The 19,904-nt window shown below is 33.1% G+C and overlaps 1 protein-coding gene across 6 annotated transcripts in view; it reads left to right on the top strand.

Annotated features, from left to right (window-relative positions):
* The first annotated feature begins 5,282 nt into the window (after positions 1 to 5,282).
* LOC122270163 (uncharacterized) overlaps positions 5,283 to 19,904 on the top strand; it is a 39,617-nt gene continuing 24,995 nt past the window's right edge. For 4 of the 6 annotated variants that reach the window (XM_087165732.1, XM_087165721.1, XM_087165728.1 and 1 more), the window contains exon 1: positions 5,298 to 5,605. Coding sequence is in view for 1 of the 6 variants with exons in the window: in XM_087165733.1 (XP_087021859.1) it covers positions 13,006 to 15,903 (2,898 nt within the window). In the remaining 5 variants the exon portion in view is untranslated. Of the gene's footprint in view, positions 5,606 to 12,787; positions 16,031 to 19,904 lie in introns of those variants that run through there. The other 2 variants (XM_087165733.1, XR_015434591.1) reach the window with 2 other exon arrangements.

The raw sequence follows: 19,904 nt of genomic DNA, 5'->3' as shown, positions 1-19,904 counted from the left end.
TTGGTTTTTGATTTTCTCAATCATTTCGGATTAATCACCGATATTAAAAATAAACGTCTTATAGATCCCGATGCAAAATTGTCAACAAAAGGTGAAAGTTTTGCAAGGCAAGATTTACAAATTAAAACTTAGTCCGATACCCTGATTTCAGAAAAAAAATTTAAGTGAATTTCCTGATACAACGAGATTTAAGACGTGATTTTCGGGCATTCAGTTAAAAAATAAAGCACAATACAATTCACCATATTCAAACTACTGGTCATCCAGTACATGCTCGCCGCCGTAACTTAAATCAAGAGCAGGAAACGGCTGCCAAAGAAAAATTCCAAAACATTCTTGATCAGGGCATTATTGTGCCTTTCAAATCAAATTTGAGTTCTCGTCGCACTCTGACAAAAAAGACACGAATCCTTGACGTCAAAAGGTTGATTATCACGTTCTTCATAAGCAAGCAAACCCCGATCGTTATTCCATTCCGCATATAACAAGTTTTATACAAGTCAAGACCATTTTTACAAAACTTCATATCCAAAGATCCTATCATCACAATCCCATTCACCCGGAAAACATAAACCGACAATAATTAAAAATTTCGGATTGTACGAATTTGTTTTTGTGCCTCCCGGCTTATGTAATGCTGCTCAAACTTGGATGTGTTTTATACATGAAGTTTCAAGCTACTATTGCTACGTATATTAATAGATGATATTCTTATTAAATTGCCAGATGCTGACTCTCGTAAAAAACATGTTGGAGAGGTGCTAAAACGGATTGATGCTTACGGATTTATCATCAACAAATGCATAGTTGGTTGTAACTCTATTTACTGCAGATTCCACTAACAATTTTGATCAAGTGACTTTAGATTAGGTGCATCATTAAATGAAATTACCAAAACCGGTTTCAAACCTTTAGGGTTTTTTTCCAACAAAGTACAGTGCTTTCGATAGGAAGCTGCTCGCAGCTTATAACGCTGTTAAATACTTCCGAAATATGGTTGAGGGACGAACGTTCATTCTGTATACTGACATTAGCGTTTGACTAGAAGTTACATAAGGCTGGCCCGCGTCAGTTGCATCATCTAAACTTAATATGAGATATGTTCCAGGTATTGATAATATTCCCACTTATGATTTTTCTCGCATAGCCACGTTAATTACCCCTTATGCCATTAATTACAAGCAGTTTGCACAACCCCACTAAGTAGATAATGAACTGAATGCACTAATTTCAGCTCCAGAGCAGTCTCTTAAACTACAAAAGATACTAATGCCCGGCCATATGTACCAGAACCTCTTCGGTAACAAGTGTTTCTTTCCTTACGGTGAGAACAGCAAACTTTCTCACTTGTTTATTACGCGGCTAGAGTATGGTTATATTAAATTTCTAATCCTGCTATGGCGATAATTCTTGGCCTCTTTTAGGGACGACGTCAAATGTATAAAAAGCTCTAGCTTCCTTAGCTTTGATCCAATTATTTCAAATTTTTGCCTAACCCCTTATTTTGAGAATCAGGAATCCAAATATGTAAATAAAATGATATGTTTATTCAAAGAAATTACGTTTTTGGGACTGATTTCGCAACTTAGTCAGCACTAAAAATTATCATACTTGAAGTCATCCCCAGAAACCATTAAGATTGACACTTAGTATGAGAAAATCATATCATTAAAACGAAAATTATACAGGGTGATATCTTTTTTGGCCCCTGTACGTAATCTTTCGCATCCTGGATAACATACAACCACAAAGAACAAAGATTTGTGTGGAAATTTAAACGGAAAGATTGCAATAGATAAATCGCAACTGTGTCCTTAGCCGAAAAGTAAAAATACAAAGACACATATTTAGTGACTTCGTCACGTACAGAACAGTTCCTGATGCACGCTTTCAGCATATCTTACTGTATATTGTAGGATCACTCCTCTCTTCACAAGGATATTCTTACTGCCTAAAAGCCATAGACCATTTCACTCGATGGCCTGAGGCCTATCCAACAGTAGACATGACCGTGGAAACAATTGCCGCCATCCTGGTACGGCAGTGAGTACCAAGATTTGGCGTTCTTGGACTTATTACAACGGACCAGGTAAGCCAATTTTAGTCTCACCTCTTCCGCGAACTGACTACCATCCAAAAGATGCGTGCAACACCTTATAACCCTATTTCAAACGGCATTATCGAATAGACACATCGTTCCCTCCTCACTGATGGCACACGCCACTTCAAGATGTGCTTCCTTTTGTTCTCCTCAGTTTACGTTTTATAATCAAGGAGGACATGAATGCCACTGTTTCCGATTTAGTGTATGAAACAACTCTTTTTTTTAGCCAGTGATTTTTTCCTGGTTTCAGGGATGCAAAATCAGTCCGAATATGTGTAAAAACTAAAAGAAATTAGGCAGCATTTAAAGCAAGTTTATACATCCGTTCATAGTAACTAAAAGGTTTTCATGCATTGACACAATTCCCTAAATTAGACGGTCGAGTGGTTAGCGTGCCTCAGATTACCGAAGTCCAGCATCACTGGCTGCGGTCAGTGTGCGGGTGGTTGACCACTTGGATCAGTCTGCGTAGGGATCGAGGGTGTGCGGTATTGGTCCTCGTTAAACTGTGCTACCGTAAATTGCTCGACTTCGGGCGCAGGTCGTCGGGCTACCGAAGCAGGGGTTCCATCCCCTCCGCAGAGGATCAAAATTGTGATGGCATGTCTTCGGATCATCCTCCGGGATGATTCCCAGATCGTCGCCAAAAGCCCATTGTGCAGCTCTAGTGCGACGTAAATTAACAACAACAACGTTTGCGTGCCTGACTGAAAAGTCAATGGTTGCGGGTTCGAATACCGCTCAGGGCATGGATGTTTCTCTCTATGGGTTGTTCTCTATTGTGTGAATGTGGATAAACGGTTAGTGTGGCGTGGGTAATGCTGCTCGCCTCCGTGACTTAGGTTCACAGCTGCCCACTGGGTCACGTTAAATGAGTAATACTTCCGTTATCTTTCTAGGTGAAGGACGTAAAAGGTCAGTGCCTGCTATTAGAATAAAAAACAATTACCTAAATGTATACATGTTTTATTCAGGCATGATGCAGTTAAAAAAAAGCCATTTCCAAGAACCATATGACGGACCCTCTGCTGTTGTTTCTGAAAAACTGATCACAAATTGCCGAAACAATAGAGGCTTATGTGATTCGATAGACAGTGCCAAACCAGCGTTTCTAAAGGCTAATATGCAAGACGTCGCTGGCTTACTACCTCGTGCAATCGACTCTGAACCACAAAATGTCGACCTGCTCCTAATCGAACAACAAGCCCTGAACGTCATGAGATTTTCCCCCAAAGATTACTACTTGACTGATTAAGGACTACTTCCTTACCCAATTCAAGCACTGGGAAGAGGATATTGCGGCGATTCATAATGTAATTCGAAAAACTTTGTGAGCCCAGTGTTTCTCTCATCAACTCTTTGTATCCGCTTCAGCTTCACACCTTATTTCCACTTGCAGGTTTAGGCTAAAATGCTCGTAAAACTAGTTTAAGATGGCTAAAATGAACCTTTAGAAAGATCAAACCTGCTAGTGGAAACAGAGTGTTGTAATTCATAATATAATTCGGAGAAGTTTGTAAAAACTGGAATACAAACAAAGAGAGCGGGTAGAAAATAACAACACACGCTTATGGCATCGCGTTCATATTCTTGTAATTATTTGTGTATTATACTTAAATAAATATGCTATATAGAGTTATTAATAACTATGTTATAACCACAAGGGTAAAACAATGACGACTTTGAATTCCACCATAACCCTAGACTTATCTTGGCGATGTCCTTCTCTAACTTGTGCTCTCTGTTGTTCAACTTGAAGGTCGTGGTAGCCCAGTAATTAGAAAATCACACTCCGGTCCGGAAGAACCGGTGGTTCGATCCTCGACTCCGTTGAGACCCAACGAGTACACGTGATATGCGTGCTCTCAAAATCTGCGGAATCGACAGTCCTGTGGTGTGTTGCTGAGCAGTACAATAGGTACAGGGAGCTGGAGAAAATTTCCTTCACCTTCAAATCAATGTCTAAATTGAGTAAGTGGCCTCACAAAATTGTGATGCCATGTCCACGGATCACCCTCAGGGATATTTTCCAGACCGTCTCCAATAGCCCATTGTGCAGCTCTAGTACGACGTATTTCAGAGTACCTACTTGTTAAACATGACAATGAATTACATACGGTACTTTGTAAATGGCACACAAACCTGCATATGTATAACAATAAATATATCAATGTCAATAAACGGATCAATATTGCCTAGTTATGTAGCTCGAATATCAATGTTATCAGACGAGAAATAAATAAATAGAGATGCTAAAGTGATTTTCTCTTCCCGTTTTCAGGATGGGATTCACTATTCTTTATTGGAGATTTCCTGCTGAGCTAGTTCACTTGGTTATCTGATCAAGTAATACATGTAGTTTTCGTGCAGCTGTAGCTATTTATGACATTATCTTAAAATGTTTACTTTGTTAACCCCCAAAATCAACCTTTCGTTCACGACTTCACCCTGTTGGATTTTCCTTTACCTTGGTTTATGGCAAACTCTTCTTTTTTGACGTCCCGCAGTGGACTGATAGTTAAGACACGGTTCCCAGCAGATCACCGAAGTCAGGCATCACTGGCTACGGTCAGTGAGCGGGTGGGTGACCACTTGGATCAGTCTGCGTAGGGACCGAGGGTGTGCGGTATTGGTCCTCGTTAAACTGTGCTACCGTAAAGTGCTCGACTTCGCGTGCAGGTCGTCGGGCTACCGAAGCGGGGGTGCCATCCCCTCCGCAGAGGATCAAAATTGTGATGGCATGTCTTCGGATCATCCTCCGGGATGTTTCCCAGACCGTCGCCAATAGCCCATTGCGCAGCTCTAGTGCGACGTAAAGTAACAACAACAATAACAACAACATCTTTTTTGACATTCTAAGTTACAGTCACTCGAAAAAATATTTTTTCGAGTGACTGTAATAATCAAGCATTTTTTCCCTACTATAAAAGCTATAAGCGCATTTATAACGCAAAAAGCTCTTAAATGGATCGTTTATCATTTATTCACGAGGGGGCCTCCCTGACCGAGCGGTATCACCGGCCAAACGCTGTGCAAAGCGTGGAGGTAGCAGGTTCGATTCCCGTCGTAACCCTGGATGTATTCTTTGTGATGTCCTTTTCTGAATTATTCCATCTGTCCTACTTGACAGAGGCTTATAAGCCTAAATTGAGCACACAAGCCTGCAAATGTATGTACAATAAAGTAATTCGTCACGAGGATAAACTGAAATAAGTAGTGCGATTATTGATTAATGCGCCCCTTAAAGCCGGAGTTCTATCCATGAAACACAAATAATAACTTTTTACGAACGAGAGAGAGTTTAAACTGTTGGTGCACACATTGAATTTATTTTTCGAAAAACTTTTTCTTAAGGAATTTTTTTTTCGCGTTGACTTGCGTAATGTTTCATTTTTAGCATGTCTATGTTTGTTCCGCGAAATCTAACGTTCGAGCCACTCAAGATCTTCGCAATGTATGCTTCTGAAATTTCGTTCTCTATTGTATATTTATTTAGCTGAGGTAAGTTGACAATATTGACGTTTAAAATTATTTTTAATTTGAATGAAATTCATATATTAAAAATTATCTTTTATTAATTTTTCTTAGAATATGTTTTGAAAACTTTAAATTTATCGGGCAATTTTAATTAGTTATTTAACAATTTCTAATGTTCGAAAATTATTGTAAAAATTACACTTTAATGTAAATTTTAGTTATCCAAAATTATTATTTAATACAACAAATTCTGTTTGTATGCTTTGTATTGACTGCTGTATATTTGTAATTGGGAATTTCGAATGCTGAAACTCCAAATGGAAAATAAAAAAATTAGTTTGTGTTAAATTCTGTAAAGAAGGTAACATTCTTCAAACGTTAGAAAATACCAAGTATAGTCTTAATTTATATTACTTAAATAAATTGCCTCTGATAAGAATAAGAAAAAGATCTTCTCAAATTTAGATCAAAATTAAAGTGTAAGCATTTGTGTTTATCAAATTCTTTTTAACATTGACTTTGCTTGAAATATAAATATGGTTGCCCAATTTAGTGTTGAAATTAGTTTTCGAAAATATTTCTTTAATAAAGTATTATAATGGTTAAAAATTTATTTGCATTCGCATTTACACATATGTATTAACTATCAATTGAAACTTCGAGAATCAACATTGTATTGTATGGCTAGGCTGACAATCATCTATCAAAAGTAAGATCAGGAGAAATTGTAGTTAATATATCTTATATACTAGTGAGTGGGAATTGAATAATTGTAGTGGTTTTTCATGCTGCAGTATTTCAAAATATTTGATGCTTATTTTTTCTACATTCCAATGGAACCAATAAGGATTATTATGACAGTTTAAATAAGCCAAGTAATGGATACTGTTACGTAATGGGATACCTGTAAATGACGTTATGTAGGTATCTCAAACCTGATTGGTTGTTGAAACGTGGCATTTAAATTAGCGCCTATTCTCTCCTTTCTATTTCGAAGAAGCCAAGCCGTTCAAGTATCAATTCTATTAATTGAGACATTCTATGTTCTTTCGCATATACTTCAATACTTTCAGTACATATTTTTTACTTTGCACAAAGATAGACTCGAAGTTATGTAGAACATAAACTATGCATCGAAGTTGCCAGGTACAAAAAACAAAATTTTATCACTGTTACAATAAAATATACAAGCAAATAAATATAAGTTAAGTAAAATACATAGACTAGAAACAATTATATTTAAGCAATTTCGATGTGTGACAAGGAGCTGTATTTAATTAACTTCAAATTAATTAACATTCTAACCTATGGGGGAAACTTAGCTCAACTTTAACACGTCATTTAGCTTATAAACGATCAGCTGGCGCTGACGTTTTAGATGACATTGTGGGTATCTGTGATCTTCTTGAAGTGCATTAATCTAATTAGCGAATTTCTAGAAAACTAAACAATTTAAAATCAACGGTCAATAGAAGTTGAAAAACTAAATTGTGTACTAAAAAGCAAAAATAATGGGAAAAAAAATTCTTTTTTCGTGGTTAGTTTTTAACATCTTGATTCGGCTTCAACTTCGGCATCATTCTCGGAGATTTTATTAAGATGTGCTTGTTTTGCTGAACATAGTAGACTAAATACCTGGGAATTAAAAAATTCAATTCCTTTTAGCTTCAGTAGTTACTCCAATAAGTGCCTTTCAGCTTTGCGCATCATATAGCAAGGCTAATATTATTGTTTATATATTTTTACTAGTGCAATTCCAGTTATTCATAGACAATAAAAATAGTAAATAATCAATTGCCAATGACGGAACAGACAAAATACCACCATTGCCAAAGCAAAAATAATGCCATATTTTATTTATTGCTAGATGAATACTCGTTTCTCGTAAAGAGTGAAAAAGAAAGAATCACTGCATCAAAATCAAGTCCAAAACTGAAAGACATATATTGAAACAATTAGTAAAGCTAAAGTAATTTGAGTGTCCTTTGTATTTATTATTATGCATCGTCCTTCCCTGTAACTTTGCGTTATTAGATTTAGCAAAACACATTTTAAGTAGTTCGGCCCATAAAAATGAAGATCGTCTTTATTCGGTACCATCTGGCACAATGCTGTTGCTCGAGGTCAAATCGTGACGTTTTAAATTAACCGCATTCAAGAAATTATCTGCAGTAATATCTTCGAGAGGTCGTCATAAACTTTTTTCCGTGGTATCTATAATAAAAATGCACAGTATTGATGCAATTTTAATAGGCACCAAATTTACTATAAAAATACTTTGTACCTATATAAATATACTAGGAGGCTCCGCCCCCTGCTCGCTAACGGTCGCCAACCCCCGAGAATTGCTACGCAATCCTATGTGGTTCACGCCGTGAACCATGGCTCGCTGCGCTCGCTCGGCAATGAACACAATGTTCTAGCACAAAGACATAGTATATTATCATCAAAGACATAGTATTTTATCATCAAAGACATAGTATTGTACTTATGTAGAGTAATTCTATCAATGTTCTTATTGGCTTTTAAAAAAGTATATAAGCTATTTAGATTGTACATGGTGAAAAAATCAATACATTAGCTAAATAAGAAACATATTAGCAAAATAAATTATCAAATATTGCAGTTACTCACCTAAATTCAACTAAATGTGTATAATAAATTAGTTAATGCTAGAAATTCTGAAAGTTTTAGAAATTTTTTTTTATTATTTTAAAATATAAACTTTAAACCCTAACTTTTCCTTGTGAGATAATGACCCTCAAAAAGTCTTTCATTTTCAAGAACACAAAAATTTGTTTTATCGCCAAATGAAATATTTTTTGGTGATCAGCATTATTGAAATCAATCTCTATATTAATTATCATTTGTGATAAAGTACATAACATTTTAGAACAGAATAAGGATGTTTTACATACAATAAATTAAAATGCATGGCTGTAAGCATTACCCGAGAAATACCATGTGGAGGTCGCCATGCTGAATTTCTAATCGGGGAGTTTTGATTTTGGCAGTTCCCCTTGCCTACTGCCAATAGAAGTTTCAATTAAACTTTTTCCAAAAAAAACATTTTTTTCTGTAAAGCTCTAAGAAATGAACACTAAGCATTTAGAATTTCTTTGAAAACACAATTATAGATTTGGCATCTTGGAGCAATTACTGAAAGGCTGTCAAATGACTTAACTCTTGACAGGCCAACATAAAGTTGTCCATGACTAAAAACTTGTTTAGTCAATACTAAACTGATTTTCTCAAAAGTCTGACCTTGTTTCTTATTTATAGCTATGGAGAAGGCCAGCTTAATTAATTCCTAATTGAGTTTAAATTAAATATTATCATGTTCTTAGGGCATGAATTTGAATTGAACAACCTGACAATGCTCACTCTGGTTATTGTTTCCGTTTTTGAAAGCGCTATATGTTGAGCCACCTCATGTGACATTTGCCATGTGACATTTTTAGCAACAATCATTGGCCGATTTTCTAACGTTGCCATTCGGGGAGTTGTAATGAGGCTTTTTTTTGGTGCCGTGTAAGAGAAATATAGATATAGATTTAGTGCCGATTAAACTGCCCTAATTACAGTATAACCGGTAGTGCATTGTTACCAAAAATAATCATCTTTGGCATCAATAACACTTTAGAAATTTTTTTAAGTTTCTGTTTTTCGTTTGATTCTCCGGAACTTAATCTTTTGGGAGTAGATAAAAAATCTAGTACTATAAACCACATTAAATGCCTATACTCGTGAATTTGGCGTTTGTTAAAACAGCAGCTATTAACAATACCAGTAAAACAAATTAGCAAAATTATCAATGATGTCAATATGTTCATATAGTGTAATCATAGAGAGATTTTCTACAATTATTTGAAGAGTTTGATCTCCATTTACTTAGATCTTTAGAATATAATTTATTTTCTTTATTTCAATTAATTACTTAGTTATTATTTGGACTTTAAATTGTTTGGTTTTGTAGAAATTATAGTTTTAAAAGCGCAACCAGGAACAAACTAAGCAGATTTTTGAACTATTAATTCGCTCTTTCATGCATTGATCTGTGAGATTAAATCATATAACGAATAAAAATAATGAAATATTGAAAATCGTGCAATAAACTATTTTGGGGGAAAATCTTGCTGAGATCTTACAAGCATCTAATTTTTTAAACAGTTGAAAATAAACTTGTGCAATTAAATTTATTGCTGTGTCTAATGCGAAACTCGTTTGAAAAATTCATTTTTCAAACATTCCTGGTAAACAAACTGAATTTTAGTATCAGGAGCTTAAAATAGGTACGTCTTTTCAGAATTTTTAGAATCTTAGTATATACAATTCTGGATTTTAAGAGAGAAACTCAAACTTTACTTATTCAACTTTTCTTCGGCGTTTACTAAGTACTTTTGTCTGTCCTTGAGTCGAAAAGTTGTCTTGAATCTTCAAAAAAGTGTGCGCTTAGGGCCTGAAATTTGGACATCGATGACAAAGAGCAATATTGGTCCCCTATCCTATAACTCGTTTAACAATTTCAATTTGTAAGTTCATGAAAATGTTTGAAAAGTGAATTTTTAGTGCTAGTTTAGCATTAGCCATTGTTATAAATTAAACTATAGGCAGTTCCTTATTGAATCCCAAGAAACTAAAGTGATTCTTTCACACTTGATAAAAAATTTCATTTGCTTCAAAAATATACGAAATGGGAACAACAGTTGACAAGTTTCAAGCACTCAAAAATACCTGCAATTCTCAAGACTAAATGACTAGGAATAAGTGATTTAAAATACAAAACGTTTTATTTCTGAAATCACCTTTGCTTCTTCTCATTCTCGTCTGATAAATCTTGAAAATGGGCGCCAACTTTTGAGCGCTTGAAACTTGTTAACTGTTATCTCCATTTCGTATAATTTTGAATCAAATGACGTTTTTAATTAGGTATAAGCAGTTCTGGTAGGTTTATGAGTTTATGGCACTTTCCTTAATGTGTAAATATTTTTTTTAAAACCCCATGATCAACATGGATAGCGTAGCTACGTCACTGAATTAGTATTCCTAAAAATGTCTGCAAACACAATTTTTATTCATAGTTCTGATTTTCGAACATTTTTTTATAAAATTAAAAAATTTTTGTTTAAAACGCATACTGCAAAAGAAATAAAATCAAATTTGAATTGTTGTAGTTTAAGAAGCATAATTTATCACAAATATGGAATTTTTGCTGCGGCACATCTTTTAATCTTCCTGAAAATGATTTTTCCAAAATGTAAGATGAAAATGTAAGATAAGAATAATGAATCGTAAAATATACAGTATTCTTATACTAATCCTACAATGAACAACATGTTATTCTTAATCATACCCCCCCTTATTTTAAGGGTAGGGAATCCAAATATGTAAAAATGTGCTTATTCAGAGAAAGGACGTGTTTGTGCTCGATTTTTAAATTAAGAGTTAGCTCTAATTAATTAACATATTTGAAGTAACCCCCCCCCCAGGAACCATTAAAATTGACACTTAGGACGCAAAAATCCACTCATTACAACGACAATTATTCAAGGTAATATCTTTTATTTTGCGCACTATGCCTTTCCTCGACAGACTTCAAGTTTTGTCTCTTGCAATAGATGTGGGGTAGCTGCATTCTGTAAAATATAATCTGAATAATTTTATAAGTACAGCCTAAAGTTTAAACCTTTCAATATACATTGCATTTTTGAATATTTTCGAATACTTCAGTGGGAACTAGTTAACTCTGAACTAGTTAAGTGAATCAAAAAAAAATTCCTATAAAAATTTTCCTATTCCTGTAAAGAATGAATTTTTATATTTATCATTACTTTATTCAACAATGATCGAAAAAATTTGGAAATGTTTTCGATCATTGTTAAATATAACTCTGAAATCATTGAAGAATTTTATAAATTACTCAGATAAATTTTTCTCGGTAACTATTTGACCGATTTCGCATTGTTGAAGTTACTTATCTTAAAACAATGTATAAATACGCATATTTCACTATTCTAAATTTTTCGAGGATCATAAATTCATGAAGAATAAATAAATATAAAATTTGTACAGGACAAAAAACATTTTATAAATTAAAATGTTTAAAGTTTTAAGACGGAAAAAACTAAGAAAACATTTATTTTCATATAAATAATGTTTTTTAAATACCCAACACTCCTCCATACCCAAAATCTACTAAAATCTCCCATTACATGAAGCAGAAATTTTTGAATTTTTTCCTGAATAATACATTTTAACTCATGATTTGTCAGTCATGGTGCCTAACTCTCTGAACAAACAGTCGAATGAGTGATCCGAAAGTAACCCAGGTTTTGACTGCATGCTGGAACATCATTAACGATGACTAGAGTTTCCTTTAAAATTCATCCTGCTTTAATGCTGCTATTTTATGCTAATGCTTTGGAGTTTTAGTTTTTTACCACAAGATGGCTCTAGCTTCATTCTTCCCATACCACGGAAACATCCGTTTCACTGCTGTAGTCTTTGTGGATTAAAATTTTCCATGAAAAGATTTGAAATTGAGTAAGTAATTAAAAAGCAGATTTTCGGTGCATCGAAAACTACATATGATGACGTTCAAATAAATATTGATTAAAAAGCTAACTTGCCTTAACAAACTTGAAACTATCTTCATAGCCTAACAATCATACTTCTATCGCTATGGAAGATAGTTATTCTCATTTACATTAGATACACAATCGCAATACCAGGATTTGGATAAATATGCTTATATGCATCAAAAATAAAACGGAATCCGTCCAATGGTCCTTGATAAATGAAATTTTAAAATATGCGACGTCCTCTCTTGACTTATAAAATTTAGTAGATGTCAGATACCACCATAATTTTAGGATCTTGAATCCATGATCTAAATCCGCAGAGCAAAAGTATCTTAATTTACAAAGAGTACATTTTTAAGTCTGATTTTGGAATTTATAATATCATCTATACAGTTTAATTACCATATTTTAGGAGTGATGCTTAAACCATTAGAATAGCAATGTGAAAATTTGACAATGAAAGGAAAGGTTTCCAATGTGCTCTGTTTCATTTGTTTACTTTTTTTTAGTTTTATGCATACTGTTAAATAAGAAATAAACACATTTCGATATACTACAGTCATACTCTTTTTAAAGATGATAAAAAAATTTCCTTTACTAATAGTTTTTTCTTTTTTTTTTACAGAAGCAGAAAATTTGTTAAAAAATATTTCTTGAAAATATATAACCCACTTAATCACACCAACTTAAAAAGGAATATACCGAAAAGAAAAAAATATGCGCATTTCCATTAGTGATGGTTCTGTTTTTAGATATGTTGACAATTGAAATCAAATTGGCATACTATTACCGAATAATTTGCACAATATAACGAGTGAAAATATTACCGACTTTTCTTTCAAAATGGAAAACAAACGTAAGTTCTGTGATGTTGTCATACAAGAAGCAATGTTTATCATTAAACACGGTACGCTTGATGAGTTTGAACGCCTGTTAGAAGAAGGCCTTGATACTAATGCAATCATAGTCGAAAATCGTTGCAGCAAGATGATACACGTAGCATCTTATTTTGGCCGATGTGATATAATTGAATTGCTTATAACAAAAGGAGTTCGCGTTAGTGAAACTGATAAACAGGGCCGCAAACCCTTACACTACGCAGCAGAAAAAGGGCATTTAGAAATTGTAAAGATTTTAATCAGAAATGGGGTAAATGCGAGTGCTGGAGGAAGTTGTATAGGATCGAAATACTGCCATTTTGCATCCAGATTTGGTCGCAGGAACATTCTAGAATTTTTTTTCAGTGAAGGTGGTGATGCGAATGAAACTGATGAAATTGGTTGGACATTATTGCACTATGCAGCTGTGAACAATGATGTGGATATTGTGGAATATCTAGTTGATAATGGTGCTAATATCCATGCAGAGCAATTTGGTACAGGTACGAAACCTATGCATATTGCATCAGAATATGGTTGTGAAAAAGTTGTAGATTATTTTTTACTTAAAGGAGCAGGTGTTGACACAACTAATAAATTCTGTAACACCTCATTACATTTAGCTGCATCTGAGGGAAAGCTTGAAACAGTTGAGGTGCTTTTGAAACATAAAGCCAACATTCATGCTGCTGATGAAGATTGTAATCAAGCAATTCATCTTTCTTCAAAATATGGACACAGAGATGTACTAAATTTCCTTCTTCATAGTGGTTCCAATGTTCAAGCTGTCGGGGAAAATTTCTGTACGCCTCTACATTTTGCAGCATTAAACGGGCATCTGAATTTAATTCACGATCTTATTGAAAATGGAGCTAATATAAATGCCAAAAACAAATATGGTGAGTCTTCGTTACATTTAGCAGTCAAATCGGGCAATGTTAATGCTGTAGAATATTTCCTCACCCTTGGATTAAAAATAAATGCCCGAGATGATTATGGCTGGACTCCATTGCATTATGCTTCAGAACGCGGAAATATAGGAGTCATTGAACTGTTAATTAATAATGGTGCTGACGTCAACGGCAGAAGTAATAATGGCCAAAAGCCTATTCATGTGGCGGCTAAGAATGGGCATACGCAAACAGTTGAGTTTTATATCAATAAAGGATGTGATGTTAATGAATTAAATACGAACTGCCATTGGACGTGCTTACACTATGCTTCTCGAGAAGGTTTTCTTGAAATGGTTCAGTATCTTTTTGATAAACATGCCGATATTCACGTTGAATGCAGTGATTATGGAAAAGCTATTCATATCGCTGCTATAATAGGACAAACTGAAATAATAGAATTTTTTATTTCTATTGGAATGAGCATTGAGGAGCCCAGCAGTAAAAAATGGACACCGCTTCATTGGGCTTCAAAAGGGGGTAAATTAGAAACGATTGAATATTTAGTTCAAAATAAGGTAAATATATTCGCAAAGACTTATGAAAATTATAGCGTGTTGCATCTGGCTGCGAAACATGGACACAAAAATGTAATAGAGTATTTCTTGAATTTAGGGCTTGATTTTAACGAACGGAATAAAAAAGGTTGGCAACCTTTACACTATGCTGCAAGGAAAGGGGCCGTTGATATTGTCAGTCTCCTTGTCGAAAAAGGTGCTGATTATGATGAAATGTTTGGGAGAGTTGCCAAACCTCTACACGTTGCAGCTCAAAATGGTCACGTAGAAGTTATTAAAACTTTTATTGAACTTGGGCAAGATCCTAACTCATTTGAACCAGGTAATAATACTCCACTGCACAAAGCTGCCGAAAAAGGCACAATTAGCGTTATAAATTTTCTAGTGGAAAAGGGAGCAGACTCTCACATTATAAATTCAAAAGGGGAAAAACCCATTCACATAGCTGCGCGTCATGGTAACAAGGAAGTTGTTGATTTGTTTCTCAATATGGGTATTAGTGTAGATGAAAAGAGTAAAGATGATTGGACACCTATGCATTACTCCATTACGTATCATCAGTTAGAGCTTGTAAAATATCTAGTGAATAGGGAAGCAAAACCGAGTTTAGACATTAAGAATATAGAAGGTGAAACGCCATTGCATTTAGCTTACAAAAATAAACGCACTGATATAATGATAATGCTATTAGAGGCAGGAGCAAATCCTGATATCAAAGACAATGGCGGCCGTACATTTCTCTATTATTATATCCATGAATATGTTGAACGTTTAGTTTCGTATGATGATGATAGAAATCCACTGAATGCTGAAAGTATCTTGAGTAAAATAACTTGTTTTACTGATATCGATGATAAAGGAAATAAATCTGCTGTCCATCTGTCAGCTGAAGGTCTTTGGAATTTAGATTTTTTTAAACTAATCTTAAGCCACCAAAAAGATGTCAATGTTATTGATGCAAATGGTGACACCCCTTTAAACTACTTAACTGAAGAATGGGCTCTTTCTCAAGGGGAAGATTGTATTTCTTTCATCAATCATCTTATTGATAGTGGTGCTTATTTCAAACCGGAAGATTGTCAAAGAATACTAGAAAATCATCAAGTAAGAGATGTGCTTTTTACTGACGTAAACTTGTGTTCTAAGTCAATAGTAAACAAATTCAATAAGGTCGAATTGCCAGCTTTGTATCGTTCACCAGTGCTTTCATACCTACCTCCCATCGATAAAATGAAATTAAATCGTCCTCAAATTCAAAGCATAGAAATAAATTTAGAAAAGGAAATACTGAACAACGGGTATTGTGATGTATCTACAATGCTACCACCATTGCTTGTTATTGCTTCAGTGGTTTCTCTTGCCAAGTATTATGGACAGTCTCACGAACTCAAATAATAACAGAAATAGCTATTTTTGGAAAAGTTTTTTTTGTATTTTGCTCCTTGTTTTAATGTATTGATCTTAGAGTTTGTAAGTTTTCATCAATTCCTTGCAACACGTTATAAATCAAATTCTCGTTCAATTGTTTTGTAACTTAACTTTTGCTAACTAACAAATTATAAGGCATACCTTTCCTCTAATTAATTATTTACTTATTATTTAAATTATGATGTAATATATTTAATGCCTCAACTTCTTTGTTTACGAAATCAAGTTTAAAATGAGAGATTGATACACATAGAGCTATATATTTAATAAATAATTTGTTATAACTTTTTTAGAAGCACTAAATAACCTAACTCGGGTCAATAATTCGGGAACACTCTGTTGTGCTCAGTGGAAATTTTCATAAAAATCACTACTGCAGCTCACTTACTTCATTTTCTCTGTCGATATCATGTATTTCCCCATGATTTTATTGCAGCAGATTGAATTTCCGCTTAATACTTTATTCTCAGCAACAGGAAATTACTCTATAAATGAATATATTACAGCACTTGTCATCCTATGTACGTTTTCTTAAAGTTTCCGAGATTTTAAAATTAATATTATTTAATCTTTATGTCTTACTAAAATTCTATATAAAATTGCCAATGATTTACTTTTAAAGTCTATTAGATAGTCTTTTTTATATTGGGAAATAGTGTATATCTTGGAGGAAATCCGTTTTTAGAAATAAGTAGCATTTGGTGGAAAAAGGTAGTTACAGATGTTGATCTCCCAAGCATCTCCTCTGTTTTCTGAAAGGTGGAGAGTTATCCAGTACATATATAGGCTTCTTCTAAATCTTGGAATAAGAAACTCGAGTTTAGAATTGAGCAATGGGAGAAACTTTATATCGGGATACATTATCACTGAGACATATCAATACATCATGATATAACATACCTTTGAATAACTTTTTATGTTGATTTTTATAAAAACATGAATGCTTTGCTAATTTTTTTTCTAAATTAAAATAATTGAGTTGAATTGATAAATCACCAAATTCTAAAAGAAAAAATAACGTAATCTTTGTTTTAATTATTTTGGGAAAAACAGTTTTAGAGGTTTAAAAACAGTAGCAAATTTCTATGAAAATATTTAACGGGCATTAGAGAAAAAAATAAAATTAATCTTTAACTGAAAAAAAAAGTTATAAAATTTTTAAAAGCACCGCTTACAAAACATCTTATTTCAATGAATTATTAAAGATGGATTGACTTATTTCAAACCGAAAGATTGTCAAAGAATACTGGTAAATCATGAAGCAAGAGAAATGCTTTTAACTGATGTAAAGTTGTGTTCTAAGTCTATAGTAAAAAAATTCTATATAGTGGATTTTCCAGCTTTGTATCGTTCACGAGTATTTCATATCTAGCTTCCATCAATAAAATTAAATTAAATCGTCTTTAAATTCAAATCATAGAAATAAATGTAAAAAAGGAAATCTTAAACAATTGGTATTGTGATACTATGCTACCACCATTGCTTGTTATTGCTTCAGTGGTTTCTCTAGCCAAGTATTATGGAAGCGAACACAAATAATAACAGAAATAGATATTCTAGGAAAAGCTATATTTGTATTTTGTTCCTTCTCTCAATGCATCGATTTTAGAATTTGTAAGTTAACCTCATATTCTTTTCACATGTTATAAGTCAGCATGTGACCTTATCAGTATTGATATGAATCAGTTTTTTTATATTTATTTATTAAGCGCTCGTTATTGCTATGTGGCTTCTCTATACAGGTATTATGGACAGTTTATAATCAAATAATAACATAAATTGTTTATGATTAAAAGGTGTGGTCACCCACCGGGAAAACATGAAATGATCAGAGAATTTTCTATACTAGAAAAGTCAGGAAAATTCAGATAAAAATCAGAAAATTTATTTCTATTAAATAGCTGGACTTCTCTTTACTCTTTAAAAATATCTCTCTGCGTTCGATCAAAGTAAAAATAGAAGTATATATAACATACATGTATATTGTAGTTAGAATCAGATTTCACTTAAGATTTATTTTCACATTTTCAGAGAAATTAAGAAAATAGCACTCACTTTTTTAAAATTCGACCTTCCTTAAATGTTTCAAATATAATTCGATATCTTACCGAACATATCACAAAAAAAAATTTATATTTATTGCTTTGACTAAAATTCTATGAACATGTTTCAAACGCTTCGGATCTTCATAAAGATTCGAAGCTAAAACTTTATCGTTTCTTGAAGAATGCTAACCACATATTTCGTGATTTTTTTTCACAAAATTGAATTCGTCGTCAAATAAAATTTTGGCCTTTATAAAAATAGCTGGAGTACTTAAAAACAAATAGAGCTCAGGTTTGGATAACAATACAAGCTATTTCTTGACAGTTACAAATACAATTTATCGGCAAATAGACATTTATCATCCATAGAAATGTGGACTAAATTATCGACTTAAAGAAGTTTTTTGCCTATTAATTACATAAATTTAAATAGTTTTCTGACCGCTATAAAAAGAAATTATCAATCACAGTTGCGATAGCTTTCTCATTAATGTTTCGAGCAGTACTTGTGACATTACAAGATACAACTGCTTTCTGAACTCTGCCAAAATATAAAATACCATTCAAAATCATGACTCCTTTCCTACTAGCTAGAGTGCTTAAATTTAACTAAATCTCCATGCCTAATGCCAAGACAAGTTATTTTTATTCTAAATGGTTGCTTAAAAAGCCTATACATTATATGAATATATTGGTGTAGGCATATGTTTAACATGAATTGATTGTACTTACAATGTACTATGCATAAATGTATATGAATTCATTCTTTATGCATGCCTAGATTTGCATTCTGTATGTACTTACCAATATACATATACTTACGCATGTGAATACATACACAGGTAGACTTATGTACTCACAATTTACCTGTGAATGTAATGTCTGTACGTTCATACGCACATACAATTTATTGTACATACAAAGTACAGGTGTTAAACTTTACCAAGTAGTTATTTAGTTAGAGACAGGTCCATTCTTTCTCTCCGATTTCGAAAATTAAAAAATATCATTTTGGATAAAAATTTCAACAATTTTCTTTTTAGTTTTATTTAATTGCTGCTCCCCTGGCATTTAAAGTTATGCAATCCTAAATGCAGGAATTTAATTTAAGTACCGAATAGTAAAATAGAATTCTCGAATAACATTTGATCTAATGATCGGATTTTCATGCTCTTGGACTCAATCGAAGTGGTTTGAATGCCTTGTCCTTAATATATGGATTGATTAGTATAAAGAAAATTTCAAGTAACAAAATCTACTTTTTTGAATTAACTTTTATTTTGACTAGATACGCTTTCCTCACCATCAAAATAGATTAGGGGTGGAAAACTATTGTTCAAATTGTTTGGACCCCTTAATGTTGATTTCACTTTTTAAGCATTTTGCTATTCATCTAAAACATTTTACGTGAATCGAAAAATATTTGCTTAAAATTAAAAAATTCATTTATTCAAAGTCAGAAAACTAAAAGTTTAAGCATACGACTTTTTTGAAATCTGCTGACTCAGAAACTATTCGTCAAAATTAAAGTTTTGTCATTTAAGACTGCAATATTTATAAATATTAAAAGTATAAATAACATAAGATTAAAAAAAAATTCGAATTGTTAAATAAAATAATCATTAATTATTAAAAACTTTATTTTGTAAAAAATTATCTTTCTATAGACGATTTTTATAAATGTGTGTAAAATGTTTTTGATTCACTTAAAAAATTTTCGTGGCTTAGTAAAATACGAAAAAAGTAAAATTAACTTTAGCAGTTCATCTGCTTTGCCGAAACTATTAGAACCATATTTTTTCAGAATGCAGCTAACCCCCCAAATTTGTGGGTAGTAATTCCGAATTTATTGCATGAAAGGCATGTTTATTTAGAGAAGGTACGTTTTTGTGTCTGATTTCGTAATTTAAAATATCATCTGGA

The sequence above is a fragment of the Parasteatoda tepidariorum genome, chromosome 6, assembly GCF_982258835.1.
Source record: "Parasteatoda tepidariorum strain Cologne lab strain chromosome 6, Ptep-v5.0, whole genome shotgun sequence".
NCBI classification, from domain to species: Eukaryota; Metazoa; Arthropoda; class Arachnida; order Araneae; family Theridiidae; genus Parasteatoda; species Parasteatoda tepidariorum.
The sequence above is the reverse complement of the archived record's forward strand: the minus strand, read 5'-3'. Positions and strand labels throughout refer to the sequence as shown.